Genomic DNA, 24,356 nt, shown 5'->3' with positions numbered 1-24,356 from the left:
CAAGGCTTTTGCTGAAGTTTAAAATTAAATTTAAATTAAAAAAAAAAAAAAAAAGGCGCAATTTCATCCCGAGCCAGAGGTCTGGCTCCAGCCTCCGCACCCGCCCGCCGTGACGCCGGCAGAGAAGCAAGCCCCCCCCGCGGCCCCCGGCCCCGGCAGCAGGCGGCCCCCGCTCCGCTCCGGCCCGGCCCCCCCCCCGAGCGCGGCGGCGGCGGGCGGCTCCGCGGTGCCGCGGGCGGGCGCGGCGCGGGCGGGGGCTCAGCCAGCGCGGCCGCTTGTTGATCGCGGCGGCCGGCGCCGCTCCGCGCCTCCGGGGCCCCGCTCCGCGCCGCGCAGGCAGCCCCCGCGCCCGGGCTTGCCGCTGCGCTGCGGCGCCGCTTGCATTCTTCCATTGCAACATTGCAAACGCCTCCTTTTTTTTTTTCTCTCCCCCCTCTCTCTCTCTCCCGTTCTTTCCCTTTTTTTTTTTTTTTTTTTTTTTTTTTTTTACATGAAGATGGCGGCGCCTCTCGCCAGCAAGGCAGGGTCCGCCGGCACCAACAGCAAGCCTCCCTTCCCGGAGCTGGATTTCCGATCGGGAGCCAGGGTGGAGGAATTGAATAAACTCATCCAGGAATTCACCAAACACGACCAGAGGGAGTACGACGACCAGCGAGCCCTGGAGATCCACACGGCGAAGGACTTCATCTTCTCCATGCTGGGTAGGGCAGGGAGCGTGCGGGGCGGGGGCAGTGGCGATGCCGGCCGGGGACCCTGGGGCAGGGCTCCCAGGCGGTGCGGCACCGGCGGACCCTTTCCCCGCGCCGCGGGCACGCCGGGCTCGGGGGTCCCCGGCCGCAGGGAGGGTCTCACCCCCAGGAAACTATTTTTGCCTGTCCTATCCACCCAGTCTTTAGCAGCGATGGATTTAGAAGCACGGAGCAAAGGCTGGGTCGCAGGGCTGGCCGGTGCCCGAGAAACACGCCGAACCGGCAGGGCTGGAGGTGAGGCGAGCCCGACCCTTTATTGTGTTTCCCCCCAACTATCAAGGCTGTAGGAAACACAGATTTTTTTTTTTTTTTTTTTTTTCCTGGACCGCTTATTTTAGTTATTAGACCGGCTGATGCTTGTACAGGAGCATCCTCTGAACTGCATTTCTTGCTTAGGTTGCAAAACTTGCTACGAGTGGAACAAGTCAGATTGTGGCAGGGGAGTCCTCATCTGTGTGAAACTTTGGATCGCGGGCAGGGATCCTTAAACCAGGGTGAAACATGTGTTGGCCCTTGCAGAAATCACCTGGGCTCTGGCATGACTAAGGCTTCTTAAGATTAACAGTGGAATGACTAACAACTGTGATTCTCTAGCTAGTCAGTTCCTGATAAATATTTACATTGTTTTGACTAAGAAATCACTCACGTGAATGAGACCCTCCAGGATACGAAAGGATGCTCTTTAATATGCAGGTTGGACCTTGAAATCAGTCACCCAAGTTTGAATCAATATCTCAAACATTTTTGCATGTAAAATAAGAACATTGGTAAACAGCAGGTGTGGCCAGTGAATGGTTCTTTGTAGCTCAGAGGTGTATATACACCCTTGAAGCACATTTGGCACAAACCAAGTGGATGGTCTACATGTACACTGTGAATAACCCACATCACTTCTCATTCAGAAGCACAGAGCTATCCTATTGCAATAATAATTATTTTCTGTATCGAGGGGTAATTACTGTAACAGACCACTTCCTCTATAGCCGTGAACATACCTACACTCACTAAATGAGAGTCTACCTGTCCAGCTGGTTATCTTGTAAGGTACCTGGATAAGTATAATTGCCTGCTGCAGGATTTGCACAATTTTGTGTGTGTATTGCTTTTTCACCAAGGGCTGGACAGGATATAGCAGACTAAATTTAGCTTGAGAACAAGGACAACAAGTTGAAAAGTCAGTAGCATGTATATTTATAGTTGCTGTTATAAATATTTTTCCCTTCCCGTTTAAAAAAATTATGTGGTGAAGCCATGGTTGCATCAAAGCCTGCAGGATTTTTGTTATTGAAAACCTGATCCTGTGGAAGTCATCCACTATTATGATCTGATACATTTTTCAATCGGGGCTTTAAATAACTGGCTGAGGAAGCAGGGCTGGATCGGATGAAGCAAAGAAGAGTGGAGAGAAAACAGCCAGAGCAGCAGTTCTGGGTGTGTGGCTAGCAAGTAGAGAAAGCTTTATATGATCCTGTTTAAGCATTACTAGTCTTTGCAGGGGACAGGGACCACAGCATTTCTTCCTGCCTCATGCAGGAGAAGGCAATAGAAGACAGACAGAAGAATGGGCTGGAGCGTGCCTTGTATTTCTGCAAATGTACCCTAATGCCTTGCTGTTCATGAAAACAGGGAGCCTTAGGCTGTTTAGAAATCATGTAAATTAATGTGGCTGTCGTTGTTAATATAATGGGTGGGAGATGAGCGTTCTTCAGTTTTAAATGTATAGACTAAGAACGGGGTTTAAACAAAAGCTGTATTTCTGGTTAAGTTATGCCTGGCAATTTTTAATGAGACTTGTTTCTGAATAAAAGAGACTTGAGGACCAAGCCCAGTACAGAAATGGAGGTGGGTTGTCCGATTTGTCCGGATTAGACCCAGAAGTTGTGTTTGTGGATCAGACCCTTCTTAGCCAGAGAGGCTCTTAAATCTAAAAGGATTTAACTTATTAATAAATAGCTCTTTCCCCTGTGCCTGATCCCTCCCATACGTACAGCTCTTATCTCTTCGGGTGATGATAGGAAAATTAAACGTAGCTTTCCTGATTTAATTACATTGGTGTGTAATTGGTGGATGAATGATAGGCGAGGAGACTTTGTGCAGATTCTCAGATGTTTGTACTCTGCATGGCTCGCCCTCTAGGTCAGATCTTTGCTTTCTATTTATATTAACTCTTTTTCATCTGTGTTGTCTTGCCCTGGCTATTAGCAACTGAACTCTGGGAGATCTCAAGAGTTGGACTATGATAAAATTAGGGAGAGGTACTGCTTGTCATGCCTTTGTCCAAAGTCTTGTGGCCCAAGCATTAGAATAGGACTGCAAATGACCTACCTATCTGGTGGGTGAAGTGAGTATTTTCTGAATGTGGGCAATTCCTGGGCATCCCATTCATAGTCACCAAGACCATATGGTCTTGCTAACACCCTGCACTGAAACAACAGGTGTCTTTTGGTGCATTTGCTGGGTAACTTTCCTGTACTCACACTGAACTGTGCCTGAGAATTACTTGTCTCTTTGACACAGGTATAACTGAGCCTCAAAGGAGGGGAGGGCTGTATTAATCAAGAAAAAGAGTGGAGAAAAGACAGTCTTGTGTTCTGGGCAGCGGGATGGCTGGGAGTGATGGAGAGACCAAGTCTCTGCCTGCCAGTTGTGAAAGGAGCTAATTACTTACTCTCCCTGCATCTCGTTTTTTTTGTTTGGTTGGTTTTTTGTGCTTAAAGAGTGATAAAGGAGTATTTTTATCAAGTGATATTACAGTCAGTGATATTTTGATTTTAAAGCACTTGCCGCTATTGTGATGAGAGGTGCATAGCACTTATATTAAAAACCTTTTAGGGGTACCTGACCTAGAGAGTATTGTTCCTGCAGTACAAGTACTTCTAGGAAACTTCTTTAATAAATTCTACCTTCTCTTTCTGTTCAGCACCTAAGTAAAAAAAGTGTTCTAATGCACAGATGTGCTAGGCTTAAAAAAGCCATATATTATGCTCTTGGGAACTAGAACATTGCATATTAAATAACCCCTTGAAATTTCTAGTGCTGCTGCTGCCTCAAACCAGCTCATGTTATTAGGGATACTGACTCTTGCATTTTACTTCTTAATGAGAGAAGAGAAAAGAGGAAGGTGATATGAATAAATACAGACTATACAGAGCTATTTCCTCCACTCCAGGCACACATTGGCGTTCCATCATCTAGAGCAGTTTTCAAGCTCTTCAGGTTGGTATTTTGTTTCCCTTTCCTATCATGAGACTTTTTCTTCTCTGTAGAGTCAGAAGAGGGATGCTCAGGACATTTCATGCCATTCTCTTTCCTCTCATTGCCCTCTCCCCGCCAAATCAGGGGAAGGACTGGTTTAAATTGGTGCTAAAGTGGCCTTTTTATTATTTTTAAGGCCTCTAGTGTATCTTTTTGTCACTTCAGTGGTTGCATCTCACTTCTGTGGGAGCTGCCCACCAGGACAGGCCACACGTTGAGGATTTGCAGCCAGCTGCAACTTAGAGCTGTTGACAAGACCTTTGGAGAGCTTGTATCAGCACCTGATACAGGAGTGATGGTGAGCCTCTTCTGAGAGCATTTCCCTTTTCTCTGGTGTCTGCCCAGTGCTGAGCTGGGTGTGCTAGCAAGTGTTTGTGATAGAGGCATGTCTCATAGTAGAGGCAGAGCTGGCATCAGCAGAAGATTTCTGCTGCCAATACCAGCTTCCCAAATGGAGTGAGTTACCCTGCTGGGCCTCTGCATCTGTAGCAAGGCTTCCAGCTGTTTCTTGGACTGATGGGCCCCTAAAATATGTGCAGTGGCGGTGCAGATTGCTGTGCTGAGAACACAGGTGTCCTGACAACAGCTTGCTCTTATTAGCATCTTCTACAAGAGAAGCATTCTGCGGTCCTCCCCTGTTCCCGAGGTCTGTGTAGCTGAACAACATTAGTAGTGTGACTCTGATGTGTGGGTTTGTGTGGCATTTTTTCTCCCTTTCCCTACCTGGCATAACTTGCTGATGAAACCTTCTATTGTAGATTAGATTTCATGCATTGTTGGAAGTGTTACCTGTTTGTCTATGATACATCATGGAAATTCCCTGGTTTCTGTTGTGGTGTGGAGCTGATGAAATAGCAACAGGATTGGAGCGATCTCTCTAGGGTTAAGTCTTTTGTGTGTGTGCGCCTTTTCTCAAGAGAGGCCAATCATGATAGGAGCTCACTGTACTCTGAGGCCTATGTTAATAAAGGCTCCCTGCTGGCATTCCCTGTGCTGCTGAATGCATAATGCACAGCTGTTAAAAACAACCTTACTGTATTGCAGGTTTCATTTCTGGCTTCTGTTGGGTCTCCTCTCCCTGCAGGCCACATGTTTCTGTATTTGCATTTGAGGTTGGGGGGGGTTGTGTTGTTTTTTTCTTAAGGGACGGGGTACTAGGCTGGTAAAGTAACCCTAGCAAGGCATTGGTAGCTTTTGTTTGGTTATAGCTACCTGAAGTCAACCAATTTCATCTAACTGGGGATTCTTGCTGTGTAGCTAGTTAAAAAGGATCGATAGCCTCCTCTGTCTCTTTGTTCAAAGGGATTGCTGCTCAATGTATGCGTGCAGTGAAAATAGCTTGAAAATCTCTCAATTTTTTTTAAGATGCTGGTACTTCACTTGCTCAACTACTGTTTTGAAACATTAGGGTGTGATGCAAAGTATTTAGTGTAATAGCTAGGAACATGTCCTAAGGGCACAAATTCTCATGGCAGGCTCACCGCCTGTTCCTTCAGTCTGTGGAAATATTTGTAGAAGATTTGGGTGAATACTTGCCAAGCCCAATTATGCAATTATGTTTTAAGGGCAATTTTATAATTATAGTGGAGGATGGTAACCAGGATACATGAGTTGTTGGGTTTTTGACTTTTCCTTTTTTCTTCCACATGACTTCGCATGAATGCTAAAACATTCAGAGCAATTCTAGTCAGAAACCAGTTGTTCAACTTTCTTTTAGGCAGCTGACTATTTTTATAGGTGAAGCTAAATTAAAGACAACTACAACATTGCTCAGGAAGGCTGGATGGCCTGTTTTATTATAGCTTTCGTAATTTAGAAGATGGATGTGTACTCAGAGACCCAGAGCAGTCCACAGGCAGAGTCCAGTCTAGAGGAGACTCAGGATGTAATAGTCCTGCCCAGACTTCTCAAAGGGTATTTCCAAGCTGTGCAAGTTTTTTGGATAGTTGGGATTGTCTTTTTTAATTTTTATTTGACAAGTGCCAGGTTCCTGTTGGCTTTGACCACCTCCTGTACAGCTAAAACTTTTGCATCTTTTCTTGGGCCTTGACATGTACACTCTTGCTCCTGTGCACATCCCCGTCCTTTTGCTGCAAAGATGGTTTTCCCAGGCACATCTCTGCAACCCTTCCCTGTGTTCCCTTCTCTGTCCCAGCCAGACCCTAGCTGACTCTGCAAGATTGGTTAGGTGAGAAAGTGCCAGGAAGAAATGTTGTTAAGGCCAAGAGATTAGCTCTCACCTCCAGTCAAGGGGGCTTCTGTTGCAAGGGCTGCTTCAGCATGACACTGTGAGCAGTGGTTGAGTTGACAACTGCACCTCCAGGCATGTCTGTGTGAGACCCTGTGGTGGCAGCTGCAGGTAGAGGCTCTGCTTTGTCCCTCGGATGTTGTACTCACAGAGCGTCCCTTATTGAGAAAAGAGGAGTGTGCCTGCATGGGAGCAAGGGTGAGAGAGCTGAAAAATGACCTTTAGGTGGATATCTCAGGTTATTTGCCCAAGTCTTGTTCTGATCACTAGTAGTGTGATGTGAGTTTAGGAGACTGAACTGTAGCTTTATTGGAACGTGCAACCATACTTCATATGTTCCCCATCCTAACTATGGATTTTATATCCAGTGAAGGTTTATGACTTCTGTTAGCACAAACCTGTCTTACTGTCTGACTAACAAAAATATGAGGGTTGGCTTCTTTTTTTGCTAATGCAACTGGAAGGCAGCTTATGAGACATTAAAAAATAAATCTTTGAGCAGCAGCTGATGTTCCAATTGACAGATGCTGCTATGGATTTTGCTTCCTCTAGTAAAGAGAACTCCACTGTTTGCTTTCATTTCTACCATTCTGTTGCATTCCCTTTAACTGCAAATAGCAATTGTCCTGGACTGAGTGGATTAGTCTGCGCATGGTACTTCAGCCAACCTGACAGGTCCCTGAATCATATACTTCTGCCTTAGATAAACTTTCTGCAGTTCTTTCAAAGCACTGTTTCAGTGATTTTCTGGTTGTAAGGGAATCAACATGTGCTGTAGCATTCAGTTTAAGGAAGATAGATTCCCTTCTTCCCAACATGTTTGACTTTTGAGCTTTTAATAAACACTTGATGCTAAGGAAGTTACAACAATCCTGTTAATGCATTATATTTCACCTGTCAGACAGTATGATTTTAATCTAATTTAAAGCATTTAATTAGAAGATTGTTAATGCATTTTGTTACGAGCCTGCTGGTGTCGAAAGTATAATTTGCATATCACTGAGTGGGGTGATTAATTACTTTAAGGTTCATAATATCCCTGTCTTTGAAACAGCAGGGGTAACTACTTCCACCCACTCATGTTTAGGGCTGTGGGCAGAAGTTGCACAGCACTGGGTGGCTTCAGCTTGTAGAACAGGAGGTGGGTGGCATCCATTTCACCCTAAGAAAATCACTCTGTAGGTAAAACACTGAGTCAGGACACCCTAGACATTTGCTCCATTCTGAGCTGCCCCCAAATTTACACAGACCTGCGCAGGTTTCTGAATATAATGATATGTAGTGGGACCTCGGTACTACCAGAAGCCTTCCTCATCTCCTGTGCTTCAGCAATCTGTGAAAGGTGGGATGGTACCAGAATAGTGGAACATTGTGGTGTTGCTGTTCTTCATGATAGGATGGTTTAACCATGCAACCCTCTGAGTCTGAAGCTAGAAAAGGAAGTCTGTTTTTGAGAGCCTAGCCTCAGAAGTTACTTAAATAGTGAAGGCAAATAGTTGCTTTGTCATTGGGTGTTGATCTAGTGGCTTCGAGCCTCTGAGAGAGAGATTACAACCTGACCCAGTTAGGCAGTTCTAGCAAGTAATCTTATTTTATACTGAAGGGATCCCAAAGCAAAACTGGGACAAATTAGTTTAAAGAATGCACCCTGGCCACAGTCTGCATGCTGATGTAATTTGACAGAGTAAGGCAATGCCAAGCAGTAGAAGGCAGCAGTTGGGGACAGAAAGCAAGATACAAGACATGGCCGAAGCTAGAAATCCTGCTGGGATAGGCATAAGGAATTGGCAGAGAATATTTTTTTTTTTTTTTTTTTTTGTCCAATGATACCTTTCTAAGGTCATGATTTAGATGAAAAGTAGAGATTTATGTGTGGGATGTTGTTGGTCTGCTTAGATCTTCTCTACTGTGGCTTGCAGTCAGACCATGCGGAATTTCTTCCACCCACTGACGGAGTGAGAGTTCACTTCTGGACCAAATCATTTATGCTGAGCAGCTGGGGAACGCTTGCAGTTGCATCTAGAAATAGCAAAGGCAGTTCTTGCTTTATTGCATAGTCTGTTAGGCCATGTGCTTTTTCTGTTCTAAAATGTCTTACCTCAACTCTCCTGTTGATGTTGTAGGATCTTTTGACACTGTTCCACACCTTTCTCAGGGAAGGATGTTTTCAGTCAGTGGTGCATATATGACCTTGTTTAGAAAATCAGGTGCTGAGGTTGTGAGGAAGGAGTTGTATTAAACAGCTATCAAAAATGCAAAGACAAACATTGCAATTAGCTTCTGTGCTTTTCCCTTCAGCACTTCTACTCTTTGCATTTTAATGGATCTCTTGAAGAGCTGGTGATGCTTTGGGTGACTTCTCTTGGAAATGAATCCTGTGCTAATAGCTCTGGCTGGGCCTGATCCACAGGCAGATGCTTGGAGATATTTCATGTTTGTTTTGTACCTCACTAATTAATGTATAACTTAGTGGTAGAACGGCAGGAAAGCTGCGTTTGCTGACACTTCATGATATAATGATTTAATCCTTTGTGACACATTCCTGCTGAGTGTCAAAGCTGATAACTCTAATCTCTGTCCCTAGCTCAGTGCGACAGGAACCTGTTCTAGAGGGCATTTTGCAGGAGCTTGCAAGCTCTTGTAGGTACTTTGCGGCCAATTCGTGTAAACTTTTTTTGTACATTGCCACTCTTGAATGTGATTGTATAGGATTGCCTGGTGCACTGAGGAATCTGGAGTTGAGTGCAAACAAAGGAGCTAACTGACTGCATTCAAATGAAATAAGGCTTGTCCTGGGAGGAGGGGGGAAATACCCTAATCTCCTTTTAAATACACTTCCTTTGCCAGCTTTCAGAGTGGTGTGGTTATATTGATTCAGAGGTGCCTAAACCCACTGCTCTTTGTTATATATGATTCTGAAGCCTGGGTATGGATGCAGATCTGTACACAGGGATAGCTGTGCAGCTACTCTCCAGTGGCTAGTCCTTGTGATACAACCAGCAGAGCCTCCCTCTGTTGCAGCACGGACAGTGAATTGCTGTTTATTTTAAACTTTTGGTTGAATGGTATTCATAAAACAATTTGCAGCTCTGCAAATAGAGGAGGGAATGTCACTATAACAACACTTCAGGGGCTCTGTTGCCTTCTGTCTCTGAAATTTGCCTTTTGAAAGTTGCATACAGTGTGCTGAATGGCAGATCAAGTATTGATATTGGCCCCTTGATACTAGGCCCTCAAAGCTTGAGTTGCTGAAGTGTCTGTATTTCATAGACAGTAGGGCAACCGTGTGCTAAGCAATCAGTAACTTGAGGAAAATAAGAGGAATGCAAGTCTCTCTGCAAGTGCAGCATGTCTCTGAACAAGCTGCACCTTCTGAATTAAATGCCCGGGTTTTTTTCCAATGTGAAAGCTGTAGTGCACACCTAAGTGCATTATTGAGAAAAATGATCTATTACAATTTGACTGAGCATGTCAGAGGCTTGTTTTATGTGCTAAGTTGTCTGTAAAAGCTTGACCCGGTACCCCCAGTTCTTCCCAATATCCTGTGAATTTTGTGAACGTGCAAAGCATGCAGTCTAGGCAGCAATGTTATATTGAAAATAACCACTTTGACACAGGCTTGTATTATCAAAGAATGGCTATGTCTGTGCAGTTATTTTAGTTGTCTTCAGGAGGGATTCATATGTGCCATATAATCACTTAGCAAAGCTATTTGCACATTATCAGAGCTGCAGAGTTAAGTTACAAGTTAGTCTGGAAAATCAAAGTTAAAAAAAAGAGTTATTTGATCTTCTTAAACCTAAATTCTGGTTCTGGGAACACAGGGCACCCCTGAGTTAATTTAAAAACTAGACAATCCCTCTCACTCCTTCACCCAAGCTGCAGACAGGAGGTTTAGAATCATCTTTTTATCTAAGCTGCTTCTTAACAATGCAGGTAAAGAAATCGGTGTCTAAAAATCTGCTCTTACGCTGAGACCAGTCTTGTAAGACATCGCTTGTGTATATGAATCACTCTATTGTGCTAGTGTATGTCACTCTGAGTTCTCAACTTTTTTAAAGTAACCCTTTCTTTACCTTGAAATGTGTACATGCCTTTAATTTGTTTACGTTCTGTCTTACTTTGCCCCAAACAAATAATTTCAGTGAAGGAGATTTGCTTTTCAAGGGCAGTGATGACAGTGCTTTGGAGTGTAGAAGACCACTGTTGAGAAGTGATATAACCCAGGTTTGCAGGTGGAAGTTTCATCCCTTCCCAGCAGAGCTGTTCGACTGTGACAGGCTTCACTGGGCTGAGGCCAGCCCTACTCGGTGAGGATTGTAGGAGCCCTATGGAAGAGGTTTCTGTCTGAGTGAGACAGGATCGAGGGAGACAAATGAACAAAATCCCCAGACCCACAGCATGTTGATAGACCTCCTGTTGTTCTTAATTCGCGTCTGTAAATGGCACTAGTTTCCGCTGTTGTGCACCAAGACAATAATAAATAACAATCCTTAGCGTTTATACACCACTTCACGATTTTCAGAGTGTTCAACACACATTAACTAATTCAGCTGAGATGCAAATATTCTGTGAGCAAAGCTACTCTTCTTGCTGCCCAGGGGAACCTTTGGTTACAGCTGGACCAAGCTTTTTTTTTCCCCCTTAACGGGAGCTGTTGGCAGGAATGTTCTATACAGGGACAGGGTCTACCTTCCTGAAGTTTTTAAGCCTTTGCATGTACCCCTGTTTGCACAGGAATTGGACTACTCCCAAGTCATATGTGGTACTACTAAGAAAATTATGCAGGAGACTTGCCTGTACATTTTGTGCTGCAAATATGCAGACCCACAGTTAACAGATTTGTGGTTTCAGAAGCTATTGAGTTAGCAAAGATGTTGATGCATTAAGTGCATCTTTCTGTGCTTGCATAAGGTGCCTTGGGGGAACAACATCTCCAGCGGACCTCAAGCTCAGGAGGGGAATAAACATCTGTCAGTTCTGACTATACTGGATCGTGAGACCATGTGCTGAAGAGAATTAAGGATGCTTGGTGGATGGCTTTGGTCCATGTCTCACTAGATCCAGCACCTGCTAGAGCACCAGTCTGTCTTTTGGGGCAGAAGAAAGGCCAACAGAAGGCCTCTTGCCAGGCAAGAGATGTGTTTTGAGGGCAATTACAGACATTATGTCCTATTGTTCATAATGCTGAATCCCAAACATGGAGCAATACATGCATTGGCATGAATTTAATTTGTCTGGCATTTGACTCACTTTCTGCCTTGGCATTTTGTGTATGTGTGTAAAGCTGGTGAGAGGGAGTTTGATGCATCTTTCTCTGTATCTTTGAGCTGGGCAGGATTGGTTCTACTTTTCATTTGTGAGAAGAGCATCTCTTTTTAGCATTCCATTAGGCTGACTAGCATAAGCATCTTTTTTTATCAGGTCACATAACCTGGATTTAGTGGTTTACCTTGGAAATAACTATTTGGTAGTCTTTGTAAACTGATGCCTGGTGCTGTAGAACTGCCCGCATACTTTGTAGCTATAACTGTCTTTCTAATCCGTAAGGTTTAGTTATCACTAGGTGGTGGCACTTCTGGATTGCCTCTTTGTCTAACCTTTTGGTAACTTTCTTTTTTAGAAGTGATGCCTGCAGGTTTGACCTCAAACTGATTCTGAAAGAACAGCAGATTATAATTTTCATATAAATGGTTGTATGAACAGGAACACCATTAGCCTCTTAGTAACCTAATTACGCAGGGAGGTAGCAGTGCATTTTGAGATCAAAACTCTCATCTTGCTACAGCTTTCCCTTCAGCTAACAGTGCATGGGAGAAGAAGAGAATGTTTCTTGCAGGTGATGATTTCTCTTTCAGTGGCTTTGATATCCTCATTTTCTGTTTGAAGTTAATGTGCAGATTGCTAGGTGGCGTCACTCAAAGTGACTGACTGAGCTGCTGTTGTATGTGAAGATGTCTCCAAGACAACTAATTTCCTGGTCAAACAGCAGGTCGGCTTCTGCTACAAGACATTTTAAGGGAGCTGGTCAGCTGAAGGAGCAAGACATTTTAAAGTTTATTATTAGCACCGTAGCTGCCAAATACAGCTCAGAGTCTAAGGCTGAAAATGTTCCTATTAAACACTGCAAATGAATAGCTTTAAAAAAAGGATTGTGTGATTTGACTAGCAAACTGATTTGTCAGAGAACTTCTACCAAATAATAGGAATTAAATCTCTACCTTCACAGTTCATTTTCTTCCATTGCTATACGTGTTCCTATGCTGGAAGCCTAGGGAATTCAGGGACCTTCTTTCACTCTTACGTTTTGTTGTTTTATGTCCAGACTTCCCTGCTACCTTTTACCTCTGCTTTTTTAGTATTAGTGTGCCATATTTTTTCTAAAATATACCCAAAAATCAAATGTTTGTTTCCATTTCTCTTCTGCTGTAAAACTTGGAAAGGTTTAGTGACTCCTTCCTGTTCTGAAGTTAGGATAAAATAAGCTTGAAGCATTGGATTTTTTTTCCCCTCTTTTGTCCCCTCCTCCCAGTCTCCTTTGTCTCCAGAGGAGCAGTGTTGCTGGACAGGTGTAGAGCATTTACAAGTATTTTTCTTCTGCATTTCCAATTTTTTACTTTTTCTTTATAAAATACTCTTATGCCCATCCTGTTTCAAGGGACTCAGTCCAAACCAAAGTCAAAAATACCCACATTTTTTCCTGCCTTCCTTGCAAGGCTTGGCTGTACTGCCTAGCTGAACAAACCCCATCTTTGTCTTTGCTTTGGAATAAGAAACAAGCAGGCTTGTTGATTCCTGCTGCATTAATGCTATCCTCCTCCCTCACGCTGATGTAGTGGTTATCGGGGGGTAGGGTGGAAGCTGCTTGCTGCTGTTTTCATGAGACCTCCCAGGAGGCTGGTGCAGTGTGGATCTCCTGCACTCTGGCCCCAGACACCTTACAGCACTTACTCAGGCTGTAACGACTGGAGGAACATAAGCAAAAACCGCTTTGTGCAATAGTGGGTGGAGAGAGGACGCTGAGGGTGCTATGCTGAGAATGCTTGAAGATTTTCAAATGAAAGTCCAGGAGAGACAAGGAGCCGTATCCATGCCCTGACCTCTGTCCCATGGCACATCTGAACCTGAACTCTCAGTTAATAACCCCTCAGCCACTAAGCCGCCTTCTCTGAGCATGCCTGCATTCCGTGGGGAATTTTAGGAATGTGGACTTCAGCACTGTGTGGGGTTGCTGCTGCTCACCCTCTGTTCAACCAAGAGCTTTAGAAGCTGCAGTGAGGTTGGTATTGCCACGGTAAAGCCCCATTGTGGTTGTTTGCAACATTCTGTAACTAAAGATTTATTTTCCCGGGTAAGGTTCCATTAGAACAGCAGGAGCCAACATCAAAGAGCTGGAGAGAGGCCTCTTCCCTCCCCTGGCACAGCACAGCTTCACTACTCTCCCTTCACCATGGCCTCTCCCAATCCCTTTGTTTTTAAGGCATTAAAACTTTACTGACTGGGATATCGACGAGGCTGTAGTTAGTGGCGTATTGCCCCAAATTACAGGGGCAATTGATCTAAGGAGGTAAGAGGAGAAAGTCTCTGGGGGGATGGAGCTGGTACCACTGATGCAAACCTCTCTCTTTTGATGTCCTCTCTGTGCTGAAGCAACCCCACCTTTAGCCTCCGGCTACTTGAATTGCTCCTGTCGGAGGACGTGGGAGGTCTGCTGTTGACCCATATGGGAGGAAGGTAGGAACTAAGCTGGTCATACAGGCCCCACTGCCTGCTTGGCTTTGTCCACAGCAATGTGTCCTGTGTTTCTTTGCTCTGTGTGTCTCATACAGCAAGGCAGCTTGAGTCTGTGGGTTTGTTTTGTAGCAGGTATGGTAACAAAGGGTGAAGGAATGCACTCCTTAGCCCCTGTCTCTGCTTCTGGTAGATGGTAAAAGGTCCTCCTGTTTGCTTTGAAAACCTGCTGACAAAGGAAGGCAAAGCAATTTGTGTCCTCAGCATGGCAGAACAACCATGTGACCAACATCTCTGAAAGACCCCAACAGTGCATCTTGGCATCCCATCCAAACTCTGTTTGCACGGAGTTCCTACACATGCAGGTGTTCTGTGCCACACTTGATAACTAGGCAGTGATTCAAGCTATTTGAGATGCTAAGTGCAGTCTTAGAAGCAACCCAGACCCAAATGAGAACCCAGTGTGATTCTGGAGGAAAATGTAAGGTTATTTTTAGGGTTGTTGCTATTCTGTTCTGCACCAATGCTCCAGTTTTGCACTACAGTTCAGCATTGTTCTGCCTTATTCCTCATTTCTCAGTCCCATCTATTTTAACTGGCAAAAGTTGGTTGCTTGAGGACCTCCTTTCCTGACCCTGTGTCTTCTCATCTAGGTGCTGGACAAAGATGTGGTTTGAGACTATCCAGGGCTTGTGTTCTCTACAAAATACACTTAAAATCATTCCTGGTCACCTTGCAGCAAATCTATTTCTGCCCTGCTGATGGCCTGGCTTGCAAGCTGAAAATGTCTAGATAGAATTTATTATGCTCTGACCATTAAATTTTAAACTGCTTTTAATGGTAGATGTTAAATCACTGCTGTCCCAGTTCCAAGCTCTGTGCAAAATTTCTGAGTTCTTAGGAAGGCATTTCCCCTGCCAGCAACCTTTGGTTTCTGAGAAGGACAACAACAAGTTACAGGGCTGTTCACAGGACAAGGAAACAGTAGTTTGATGAGGGACCTGTATGCTGGCCAACGTCCAGGCATCTGTCTGGCTCTAGAGAGCAGAGCCAGGCAGACCTGATACGGCTGCGATGTGAACGAGAGATGTTTGTATTGGTGTCTGGGTGCAGACACTCCACTGGGACAGAGTGATTGAGTGGCTCTGCTCTTGGCTTTGTTCCTCCCCGATTGAAGCATCTTCGAAGCAGCAAGAAAACTGAATTTCAGTGTTTCAGCACTGAGCTGCTTACAGCAAGCTATTTCATTTTTGTACATATCTAATAAATACTGGACTGTTCAGTGTTATCACTCAGTGTGGCTTTGTCCCTTGCTGCTGGCAGCCTATGTATAGATTTCCCTTGAGACAGGTGAAACATAGCCATGAAGTCCTATGACTCAGTGTACAGTGCAGGCTGCTTCCTTGAGTATGACATGAGATGCACACTCTTCTAGCTGAGGCTGTTTTCTGTCACCTTTGCCTGGAGAGCACTAAAAGCACTAAAACAGAATCCAATGTTTCTCAAACCACTTAATAGTCTTAAAGCCCATTTCAGCTACTTGCAAAGACAGCTGTGGCTGGTGGGCAGGAGATGACTTCCTTGCCAAGAGAGGGAGATGTTGTCTTCTGTGTTGCATGTGTTTGCAGAGGAGGCAGAGAGCCACCCCAGGCTTCCCACTCTCAGGCCTATGCATTTCACACTGCTTCATCTTCCTCACAGTAGCCTGGCACAGGGCTTTCCTTTTCATCAACAGGAGTACTATTTAGTATGTTTTGCTTTCTTTATTCCAAAGCTGGACGTTATACAAAATAGTCATCCAAGACTAGGCTGGTGGGAGATGTTTGAGATCAGCATATCAAAAAAGCCTGCAAAATTTTACAGTATGCTGTGGCAGAGTTTTCCAGGGCTTGTGCTTGACTGAAGCAGGATAACCCCAGTCCTCAACGCAGTGTTTAAAACCACTGCTCATAGCAGTGTTTGCAATGATGGCAGATAGAAGCAAAGCTCTGGACCAGAGTAGCCAGGAGCTTAAAGCCTTCTTGTATGTGATAATTTTCCTCTTCTGGAAGATCTGCGTACTCTCAGTCTGGGGTTATTTCACTTTGCTTACAGTGGGAGAGGCAGGCTATCATCAGTAGAGACTGGTGATACTGGACCAGGGGTTTAAGCAAAACCACTTTCAGCAAGAATGCTTCACCTGAGTGGGTCTGCCTGTCTCAAGATAAGTGGAGGCTCTGGCTTTTTCTGTGCTTATTCTCACACCTGTAAAGTTTGAACAGACCGTTTTAACGGCGCTGCCGTATGGCTTCTTCCTATATTAGAAAGGAAGGTGCTGAATATGGACATCCCAGTGTGCGTGCGTCTGTCTGTCTGGACCTGTCCCATCAATTAAACAGGAGCTGACGTCATAGTTGAAGGTCAGCTGTTTTATAACCTAATATTACCATTTATTTTCCTCTGGGTTTATTATCTCCCTCCAACCTGCAGCTCGGCACCATCTGGTGCAGGCACACAAGGGAGAAAGATTAGAGGAAAGTAAAGCAGCTTTGTTCACTTCCCCCATTGCTTCCGATGTACAGAGGAGTCGGCAGTCTCTTACAGTATTGAATTTTAAGTGGTGGGAAGGGCTGGATCCTGTTAGCTGTCTAAGGGAGGGAGAGATAGTATGTGCTTACCAGTGATCTGTCAGAAGTGTCTCATGATTCCTAAGAGACTTACTGTGGCCACAGAGTGCACTTTGCTGCATTTTATTTTATATTTAAATAGTCTTGGGTTTTTATGACCTTTTTTTTCCCAGCACCCACATTTTCCTTACCTGTAAATTGCCAGAAGTGCTCCTAAATGAGGTACACACACAGTGCTAACCCAGACTACAGTCTGCTTTGGTAGTGAAGTGCTGTGAACACCTGAAGTGCATTTATACCTCACAGGGCCACCAGACTAACACGCAGCAAGCGTGTTCTGCCACACAGGGAGAGCTTCATCTTCTGTGGTGGCATCTGTCTGCACAGACCAAGGAGTTGTGTATTTACTTGTCCAGCCCCAGCCTATGGTGAAAACACACCAGTTGTTTCCATTTCATGGGCAGGGTTGGGTTTGCACTCAAGCTTTGCCCTCTCTCCCATCCTCCCTCCTTCTTTTTCTCCATCCATCTGGAGGTGTGATTGCTTTCTGTCCAAACTGCATGGTGATTGTTTTCTGTAAAAGCAAAGCTCTTTTCTTTCCAATAATAAAATGATAATAATTCAGGAAAGCTGATCTCCTAGGCCAGCAGGATTACTTGCAAACTGACATCTTGTTGTTTTGCTTCAATGTTGCAAATTTTGCATTTGGGCTATTTTGAAACAAAATGTCTCTAGACATAAATAACTATTGTATTTAGCTGTTTGGAAAGGATAGCTAATTGGTGCACGCTGGTTGGATACAAATATACAAGCCGAGTTATGAAAACATTTGCCTGACTGTGATTCATGGTATGTACGTGGCACTGTATCATAAGGCATATAATGTGCATATAGGCTGGGTTTTGTCCACCTTTTCTTTGTTGCTGTGTAGCATTCTTCTAAACTGTGATTTTTTTCAGGTCAAGGACACTTTGTACAAATTCCTAATTACTGGAGGGAGGTAAGCTTGGAGGCTTTTGGGGAGGTTTATTTTTATTTTTACTTTTTTAAGAAAAAATAAAATTAGTTTCTAGCCCCTTCCATTATATGAAGAATCTTGAACTAACAACGGTAGACATTCAAAAGAGGAAGATTTATTTGGAAACAAGGAGGGAGTTCAGGGTTTTCCAGTGCTTTAGGTTTCACTCCAATTTGTAACAGAAAAGCATTTGTCTCCTTTCACACATGTTCTGATGCAGTTCTTTCCACTGTAGTCTTTGAGGACGGGATTGGAATTTTTCCTCTTCTAAATCAGTGTAATGTACAGTGTTTCTTCAATATTTGATTCAGCTTCTCCTGTACCCAGCATCTTGATTTATACAAGGTTCTTCCTAGGGAAGATCCATAGTAAATGGAGCAATGGTTCCTGCATTTCTTGACAGGTTTGTAGATTTTTAAAGTGCACTTTTCAAAATAGGGAGACAAACTGAACTCTCTGCACATGACAGTGAAGAGTCGGGAAGACAGATGCCCACAACAGAGGGCCTGACCAAGTCACCACAGTCTTCTTAATGTGAAACTTTGCCACCTTGAACTGAGCTTGAAGATGGTACTAGAGATTCTCATTTGCAGCTTAACTCTGAAACCAATTGTTGTATGTCCTTCTAATTGCCTAGAAAGGTGTTTGCTCTTCCCCACCCCCCATTTTGTTTTTAAGACCGTTCTTGAAATAATTTTGATCACTTGGTCCACAGCAGTTTATAGCACATTTTGTTTCCTGTCCAGACTGGCTCAGTTTTGTCTATACCTTAGCACTATATAAGTAAAAAACCCCTCTTCTTTGTGCTAGCTTTCCATGAGGGAAGACTAGATCTAGGAGACACTAAAATGGTGGTTGAGGAGGGAGAAGGAAAGCAAATGGAAGGTTTGACTCTTTTTTGCAAGTTTGCTTAGTTGTTTTTAGTGCCCAAGAGAAATGGAAGGAGGAATTTTTTATTATTCAAGTCATAATGTGGCCTTTGCAACCCAAAATGCCCCTAGACATATCACTTTTGTACTTCCAGTGTGCTCTCTGAAAAGATCTCTCACTTCCCTTTTCAAGGACAGCATAAGACAGCAGTGCTTGGCTTGGATCATTGTGAAATCCCCTTATCTGCCTGTTCTCACTTTATTTTTCTTCTGACTCTTGGCTTCATTGGTATTGAAAGCATGTGGCCAAGGTTGATGAGGACAAAACTTAAGCTATGGTCAGTGTCTGCTTAACTCTTTGCAGCTTTTCTTTAAGGAGGAGTGTGAGTGAGCAAAGCCATTAAATCTCTCTCTTTTTTCTTTGTTTTTCTTTCTGTCCCAATGCAGCAAGGAGTTTTAATCAGCCTTTTGAAGAGCTGAGAGCTCAATCACTGATCTGAAATGGTGTACTGTGCCTGGTGGTACTGAGCACTCTGCAAGGAGCTCGGATTCATCCATCTCTTAGTCTTTTCTTCTGGATGTCAGGAGATGCATGCACCTTAGGATTACCATGGATGAGGTTGTACATGCCAGATTTCCAAATGTCAGGCTTCAAAAAAGAGGCAACATGATAGCTGGCTTTGCTACCCAAGATTTCTGCCCCAGAAGTATGTTCTGCTGACAGACATCTTCAGATAGCTCCTGGTGCTGTGGCCAGAGAGGCACCCACACTGTCTGATGAGGTCTTCACAGGGAATGAGCCAGCAGTACTGTTTCATCTGATACACATCCAGCAAAGCCATCCCACAAGTGTCAGGTTAATGGTTGGCAGTAATACTTAAACTAGCATGTCATGTTGAAACAGAGGCTTTTGGTTTATATTGCTAGTACCTCTAGGAGTTCTTGGTTGGTGACAGAGCCCTATAGTACTCAAGCCTGTGCAGAGATTAATGGAAAACAGCAATCTTTGCTTTGAAGATGTCTTTAGGATATAAGTAGCAGAAGCATTTCAAGTAGTCCTGTGCCTTCTGCTACTTTGTTAACTTTCACTTTCATTGGGTTGTTTTAACCACTGATAGCACTGTTTGCAGTTGCTCGGTTTTTTGATTGCTCCTCTTTGCATCTCAGCAAAAATCCCTGCTGATCGTCTTTCAGGGTTTGTCTTGTTTCTGGAAGTTCCCCTGTTGAGGAGCTTGGCAGGGGTTTGCTCACTGTCTCTGGCAATAATTGAGCTGGTTTAGTGAGTTACAGGGAACAAACTGATTTGATTTCCCTTTTGCAGTTTGGACTAGAAAAGCTGATTCCCTTGGTCTGCTGCGCGCTCAAGGCCACAAGCCAAGCTGCTATCAATTTTACCTTCTCCTCCTGTGAAATTGCTAAAGAAAAGATGCTTTCCAGATCATGTGTGTGGAACAGATGTGGCTTATATTACTAGATGATTCAGCTAAATCTGGTGCCAGAACATCTTCCAGAACTCTCAACTGGCTGTTGAGTTGAGAAAAGGAATAACTTGATAGAAATGCTGGGCTGGCTCTGCCATCTACGTCTGTAACTGCAGCCATGTCAGGTACAGTTCCTTTTGATTCAGCAAAGGTCTAACAGAGTGATGGGATGAGGGGTGCACACAGACGTCTTGTGCTATGAGGCCAGGGAGGCACTGGAGATGTGTCCAGAACTGGGTGCTGCCAGCCCGGGAGCATGAAAGGAATACAGAAATGCGATTGCAATAGGCTTGGTTAATATGTGGAGGTGCTTACATACAGCCTGTGCCCAAATTGCACACTGCTGCTCCCATTCCAAGTGTTCCTTTATTGTCAAATACCGTCAGCATAGAGATCACTGGGGTCTTCTTGGCCAAATATATTTCCTTCCACCTTCTGCTGAGATGGGAGGAAATTCTGTTTTCATAAATAGGAATGTGATTAGCTCACCTATTTTTCCCTTTGCAGTCACACTTGGCAGTCTCCCAGAAAGCCACTGGAATAAGCTTTTTTGAGACTAGATATATACACAGACTCATGCCAGAGGTGGGACTGCTGCCTGAAAGTCTAGTGCTGTAAATGCACATTTGTTTGTTTCAAACTTGCTTATATGTAGACTGAGAAGTGCGGAGAATGAGCAGAAGCGCTTGATCAAATTCAGTCAATATGTCTTAACAGCCCAGCTCTTTGGACTTTATGGCTGATGTTGTAAATTGGAGCACTTTAACCCTAAATCAGGTTAAACGTTTATACATGGGTGAAGTCCAAGTGAAGTGTGCTGCTGTTGGTGCCTGGGGAATCCAGCCTAAAGAGCAGAAACTGGCTGTTTTGTAACCTGTAATATGGAAGTATTAATCTCAGCTGATGAAGAGCTGAACCAGACATGTTTTTTACTGCACAGAGGGCATTAATGGTGAATACAGAGTAGCAAGTCTTGGCACTGGAGGATGTGGAGTCTACAGTGTTGCATCTATGACTGTCAGAAATCACATTTATGCAAAATGATTGCAGGGTACCAGCTGCCTCCAGCACCCAGAACACGGGGTGCTGGTAGCCTCACTCATGGATGCATCGAAGGGAAGAAATGTCTACAGGTGGTGGTGGGGATTGTGTCCCCTCCCTGTTCCCAGAAAACCTTAAGCTCTGTCAGTCTTCTGCTGAAATCTATACTAGATACTGCCTTAATAAAGAGAACTAACTATAGGAAGAGCTGTGTTTTGTTTCTGTGACTGCTGAGTCAGGAGGGGGTGGAGATGAGAAACGCAGGGTTGTCATTCTGTTCCCATGGGAAAACTGTTCGCACCTTGGCACAATAGTTCCTCTAAGTATGTGTCCTTTGGGAGCTCTTTCTATGGTTCAGCAGCCCTACCTGCCTTCCATTAGAAATCAGGATATCTCCCTCTTGGTGCTTGATTCTGGACTGTAGTCTATAAACCAGATCTCCTGTGCCAGTGAGCAGAGCAGCCGAAAAAGCAGTCTCTACTCAATGCCCCTGGTACATCTCCTGGTAATTTGGGAGAAGTCAAATGTAGCATGCTTGGGCTACTGCATACTCTTGGATGTAACCAACGTGTTCCATGGGAGATGGTGGTCATTTACACAGTGGGTGGTGCTCCCCATGCTCTGTGCCTGTCGAGTCCAGCTGCTTGGGGAGGGGACAGTGTTTGCACAGTCTGGCTTGCCTCTTTATATGTAATTATTAAATAAGGCAATTGGGGTCCCAGCTGTGCCTCTCTGGTTTCTTTTGTGTTTGATGTTGTGTCTTCTGTTCTCTACCCAGCCACTGAAGATTTTCATGCAGCTCAAAGTGCAGGGACTGGTGCTTTCAAAGCAGGAGGCTTGATGTCCTTTCAGGTTAGTAAAGGCAGGCTCTGTCAGCAAAATCTTGCAAAGATGCTTGTAGTTTTTGCCAGGAAGGCTCTTTCCTACCTTTGCCTGTGTCTGAGCAAAAGGCGGCACCAAGTGGCAAACAGACTGGGCTCATGCTGCAGGGTTTCAATGGCAACACTTTGCTAATCGTGAGTTGCATCTCTTACACTTTTTGGCAATGCTGACAGAAGAGCTTGCAGTCGAGGCTGGGTTAATAACGCTTTTGTGTTGCTACCAAATTCTCTTTAACGATAGAGTACTTTGTGGTCCCTTGAATTTCACTCAGAACTGCATGCATGCTTTGGTACTAAACAGTAAAATGCTGCATTTTGCACTGAGGTGTGCCTTGGTAGGTTAAAAACCACCCAGTAAACACAAGCCCAAGGCCAGGTGGATGCAAAGATGAAGTAAAATGCATTTACCAAGCTTTTATTTACTTTTACCACAAAGATTTTAAATGGAAGCGTGGGTGCTAATCAGATAAAGAGGCTGTTTTGTGTATTCAAAGTGTAAAAGTTTTAGTCACTTGCGCTCTGAGTAAGTTACTGCAGTATCAGAAGTTTGCAGTTCCCTCCCTAGCACTATGACCATTGAATAGTGGAGAGAATACGGTAGGCTAAAAACATAATTTGGAGGAAATTAATTTCTCTCTGCTCCACCTCTTCCTGTGAGCAAAAGGAGGGGGAAGACACAATGAAGACATCTGTTCCTTTGAACCCACTCACAGACTTGCTGGGTAATAAAACTGGGGGAGAGGAGGAGAACCTATTGCTGCTGTTCAAGTGGTTGCTAATCGCTGATTGTTGAGTACTGAGGGGGTGAGCTTTTATCATGTTGACCTTCTTAGTGGATATTGAAAAGAAGCTGGCACTGACCTCTGCCAGGATTTAAATCCAGGAGACTCAGAATCCCTTTGTGCCCCTTTCAAAGAGGAGCCAAATCTCAGTCGTATCAACGCTCTCCCCTCCGCCTCAGGGTGGGTGCCTCTGCTGTATTGACCCAGATGCTGCACTCTCTTCTCCTGGATGAGCCCTTCACTGCCAGTATATGACCACAATCAGGGCTGCAGCAAAGTAAAGAGGAGTCCTGCAGAAAAAATAAAAGTATCTAGCCCCCAGGACGCAAAGCATGCCCTACCTCCCATCCACATTTTGCTCTTGTTATGTGTAGTGCTTAAAATCTTGTGGCCATAAGCACAGGGCTGCGGGGTCGTCCCCATCCCCCCACTCCTCCTGCCTAATCTCATTGTGCTGCTTAGTCACAGCAAAGACCACTTTAATGGGTTTAAGTGGCCCTGCTCCTGGCTGGGTGTGTTGTGCTTTATGTTCAGCCTGGGATGGTTGATGTAAGTAAGAGATCAGGTTGCACACATCTACTGCTTCAGAGTCCTCCTGTTGTGTCAGCAGGTGCATGCATGAATATTAGGTTTCCCTCAAAGTATCATGTCTGGAAACAAAAGCTGTGTAGTAACCAGCATGTTAAAAAATGCCAAGGGGGTGATACGTTGATCTCAAACTAATAAAATGTGGCCGACAACCCTTTGATGAGCTCAGCCACAGAATGCAGGGGCAGATGGTCCCTTAAGAGTTTTCCCAGGCTCTTAGAAGTGTCTTAAGGCATAAACCAATGGTTGTGGCACCCAGTGGCGCAGGTAAGGTTGATGGGGGGCATTCTTAATTGTGGATTTCGAGTCTTCTGTGTGTTCTTCCATGACGTTCTCCCTTAGCTAGTGAGGAGCTGTCAGCGAAATGGCCATCTGGGAGACGGTATAAATTCTATAGACCTGGGATGTTTGTTCAGAGTGGGAATGGTTCTGCCTTAACCAAAGGTAAAAAGCAGGCAGCTGCTACAGAGAAGAAAGATGGCTTTGTGCAGTGATGTGAAAACTATGAGCCAGGAGCCTGCTGGTAGATATTTGCAGACCTGACTAGGTTGGACAGGAAAAGCCTCTTGGGGTTGTGATGGACACAGAGGTATCTCTGTATTAGTGAATGGGATGGAAACCAAGGCTGAGCTGAGCAGAGGCATTCAAGATGAGAGATAAGTTCCAGGGCACTGAGTGAAATGGCTGATGTCTTCTTTGTGAATGCATGCCTAGTGATTATGGCTCTCAGCACAGCTGAGAGCTGCAGATACACAGTCCCTGAAAAAATTCTCATACAGCCTTATAGAAACAGTCAGAAATCTCTTTGGCCATTCAGTTTCTCTCCCAAGGTGCAAGTTTGATGAACCCACACAGTGGAGGAGAAATAGGGACTTTGTTATTGTAGGTGGCACTGGAGCGTGATGATGTGATTTAAAGTTATGGGATTCTCTAATTTGTGGCTGTAAACTATAGGGACAGACATATTATGTTATAGAGGTGAGAAAGGAGTACAGGAGTCCCCAGCCACCTCCCTAAACTGTAATGGGTGACATAATGTGAAGGGAAGAGAACGGCACAACAATATAACAGTGCATGTAGTGTGGCCTATGAAGCTGAGCAAGCTAG

General features: G+C 44.4%; 1 protein-coding gene across 2 annotated transcripts in view; it reads left to right on the top strand.

The window, feature by feature from the left end:
- Window positions 1–257: 257 nt before the first annotated feature.
- The window catches only part of MB21D2 (Mab-21 domain containing 2), a 61,879-nt gene continuing 37,780 nt past the window's right edge, over window positions 258–24,356 (top strand). Inside the window, exon 1 of one of the 2 annotated variants that reach the window (XM_030029110.1) lies at window positions 258–701. In XM_030029110.1, the coding sequence (XP_029884970.1) occupies window positions 491–701 (211 nt within the window). In that variant the 5' untranslated portion in view covers window positions 258–490. The remainder of the gene's footprint in view (window positions 702–24,356) is intronic. The other variant, XM_041126891.1, reaches the window with a different exon arrangement.

This window comes from Aquila chrysaetos, chromosome 10 (genome assembly GCF_900496995.4).
Source record: "Aquila chrysaetos chrysaetos chromosome 10, bAquChr1.4, whole genome shotgun sequence".
In the NCBI taxonomy this organism is placed as follows: domain Eukaryota; kingdom Metazoa; phylum Chordata; class Aves; order Accipitriformes; family Accipitridae; genus Aquila; species Aquila chrysaetos.
The sequence above is the reverse complement of the archived record's forward strand: the minus strand, read 5'-3'. Positions and strand labels throughout refer to the sequence as shown.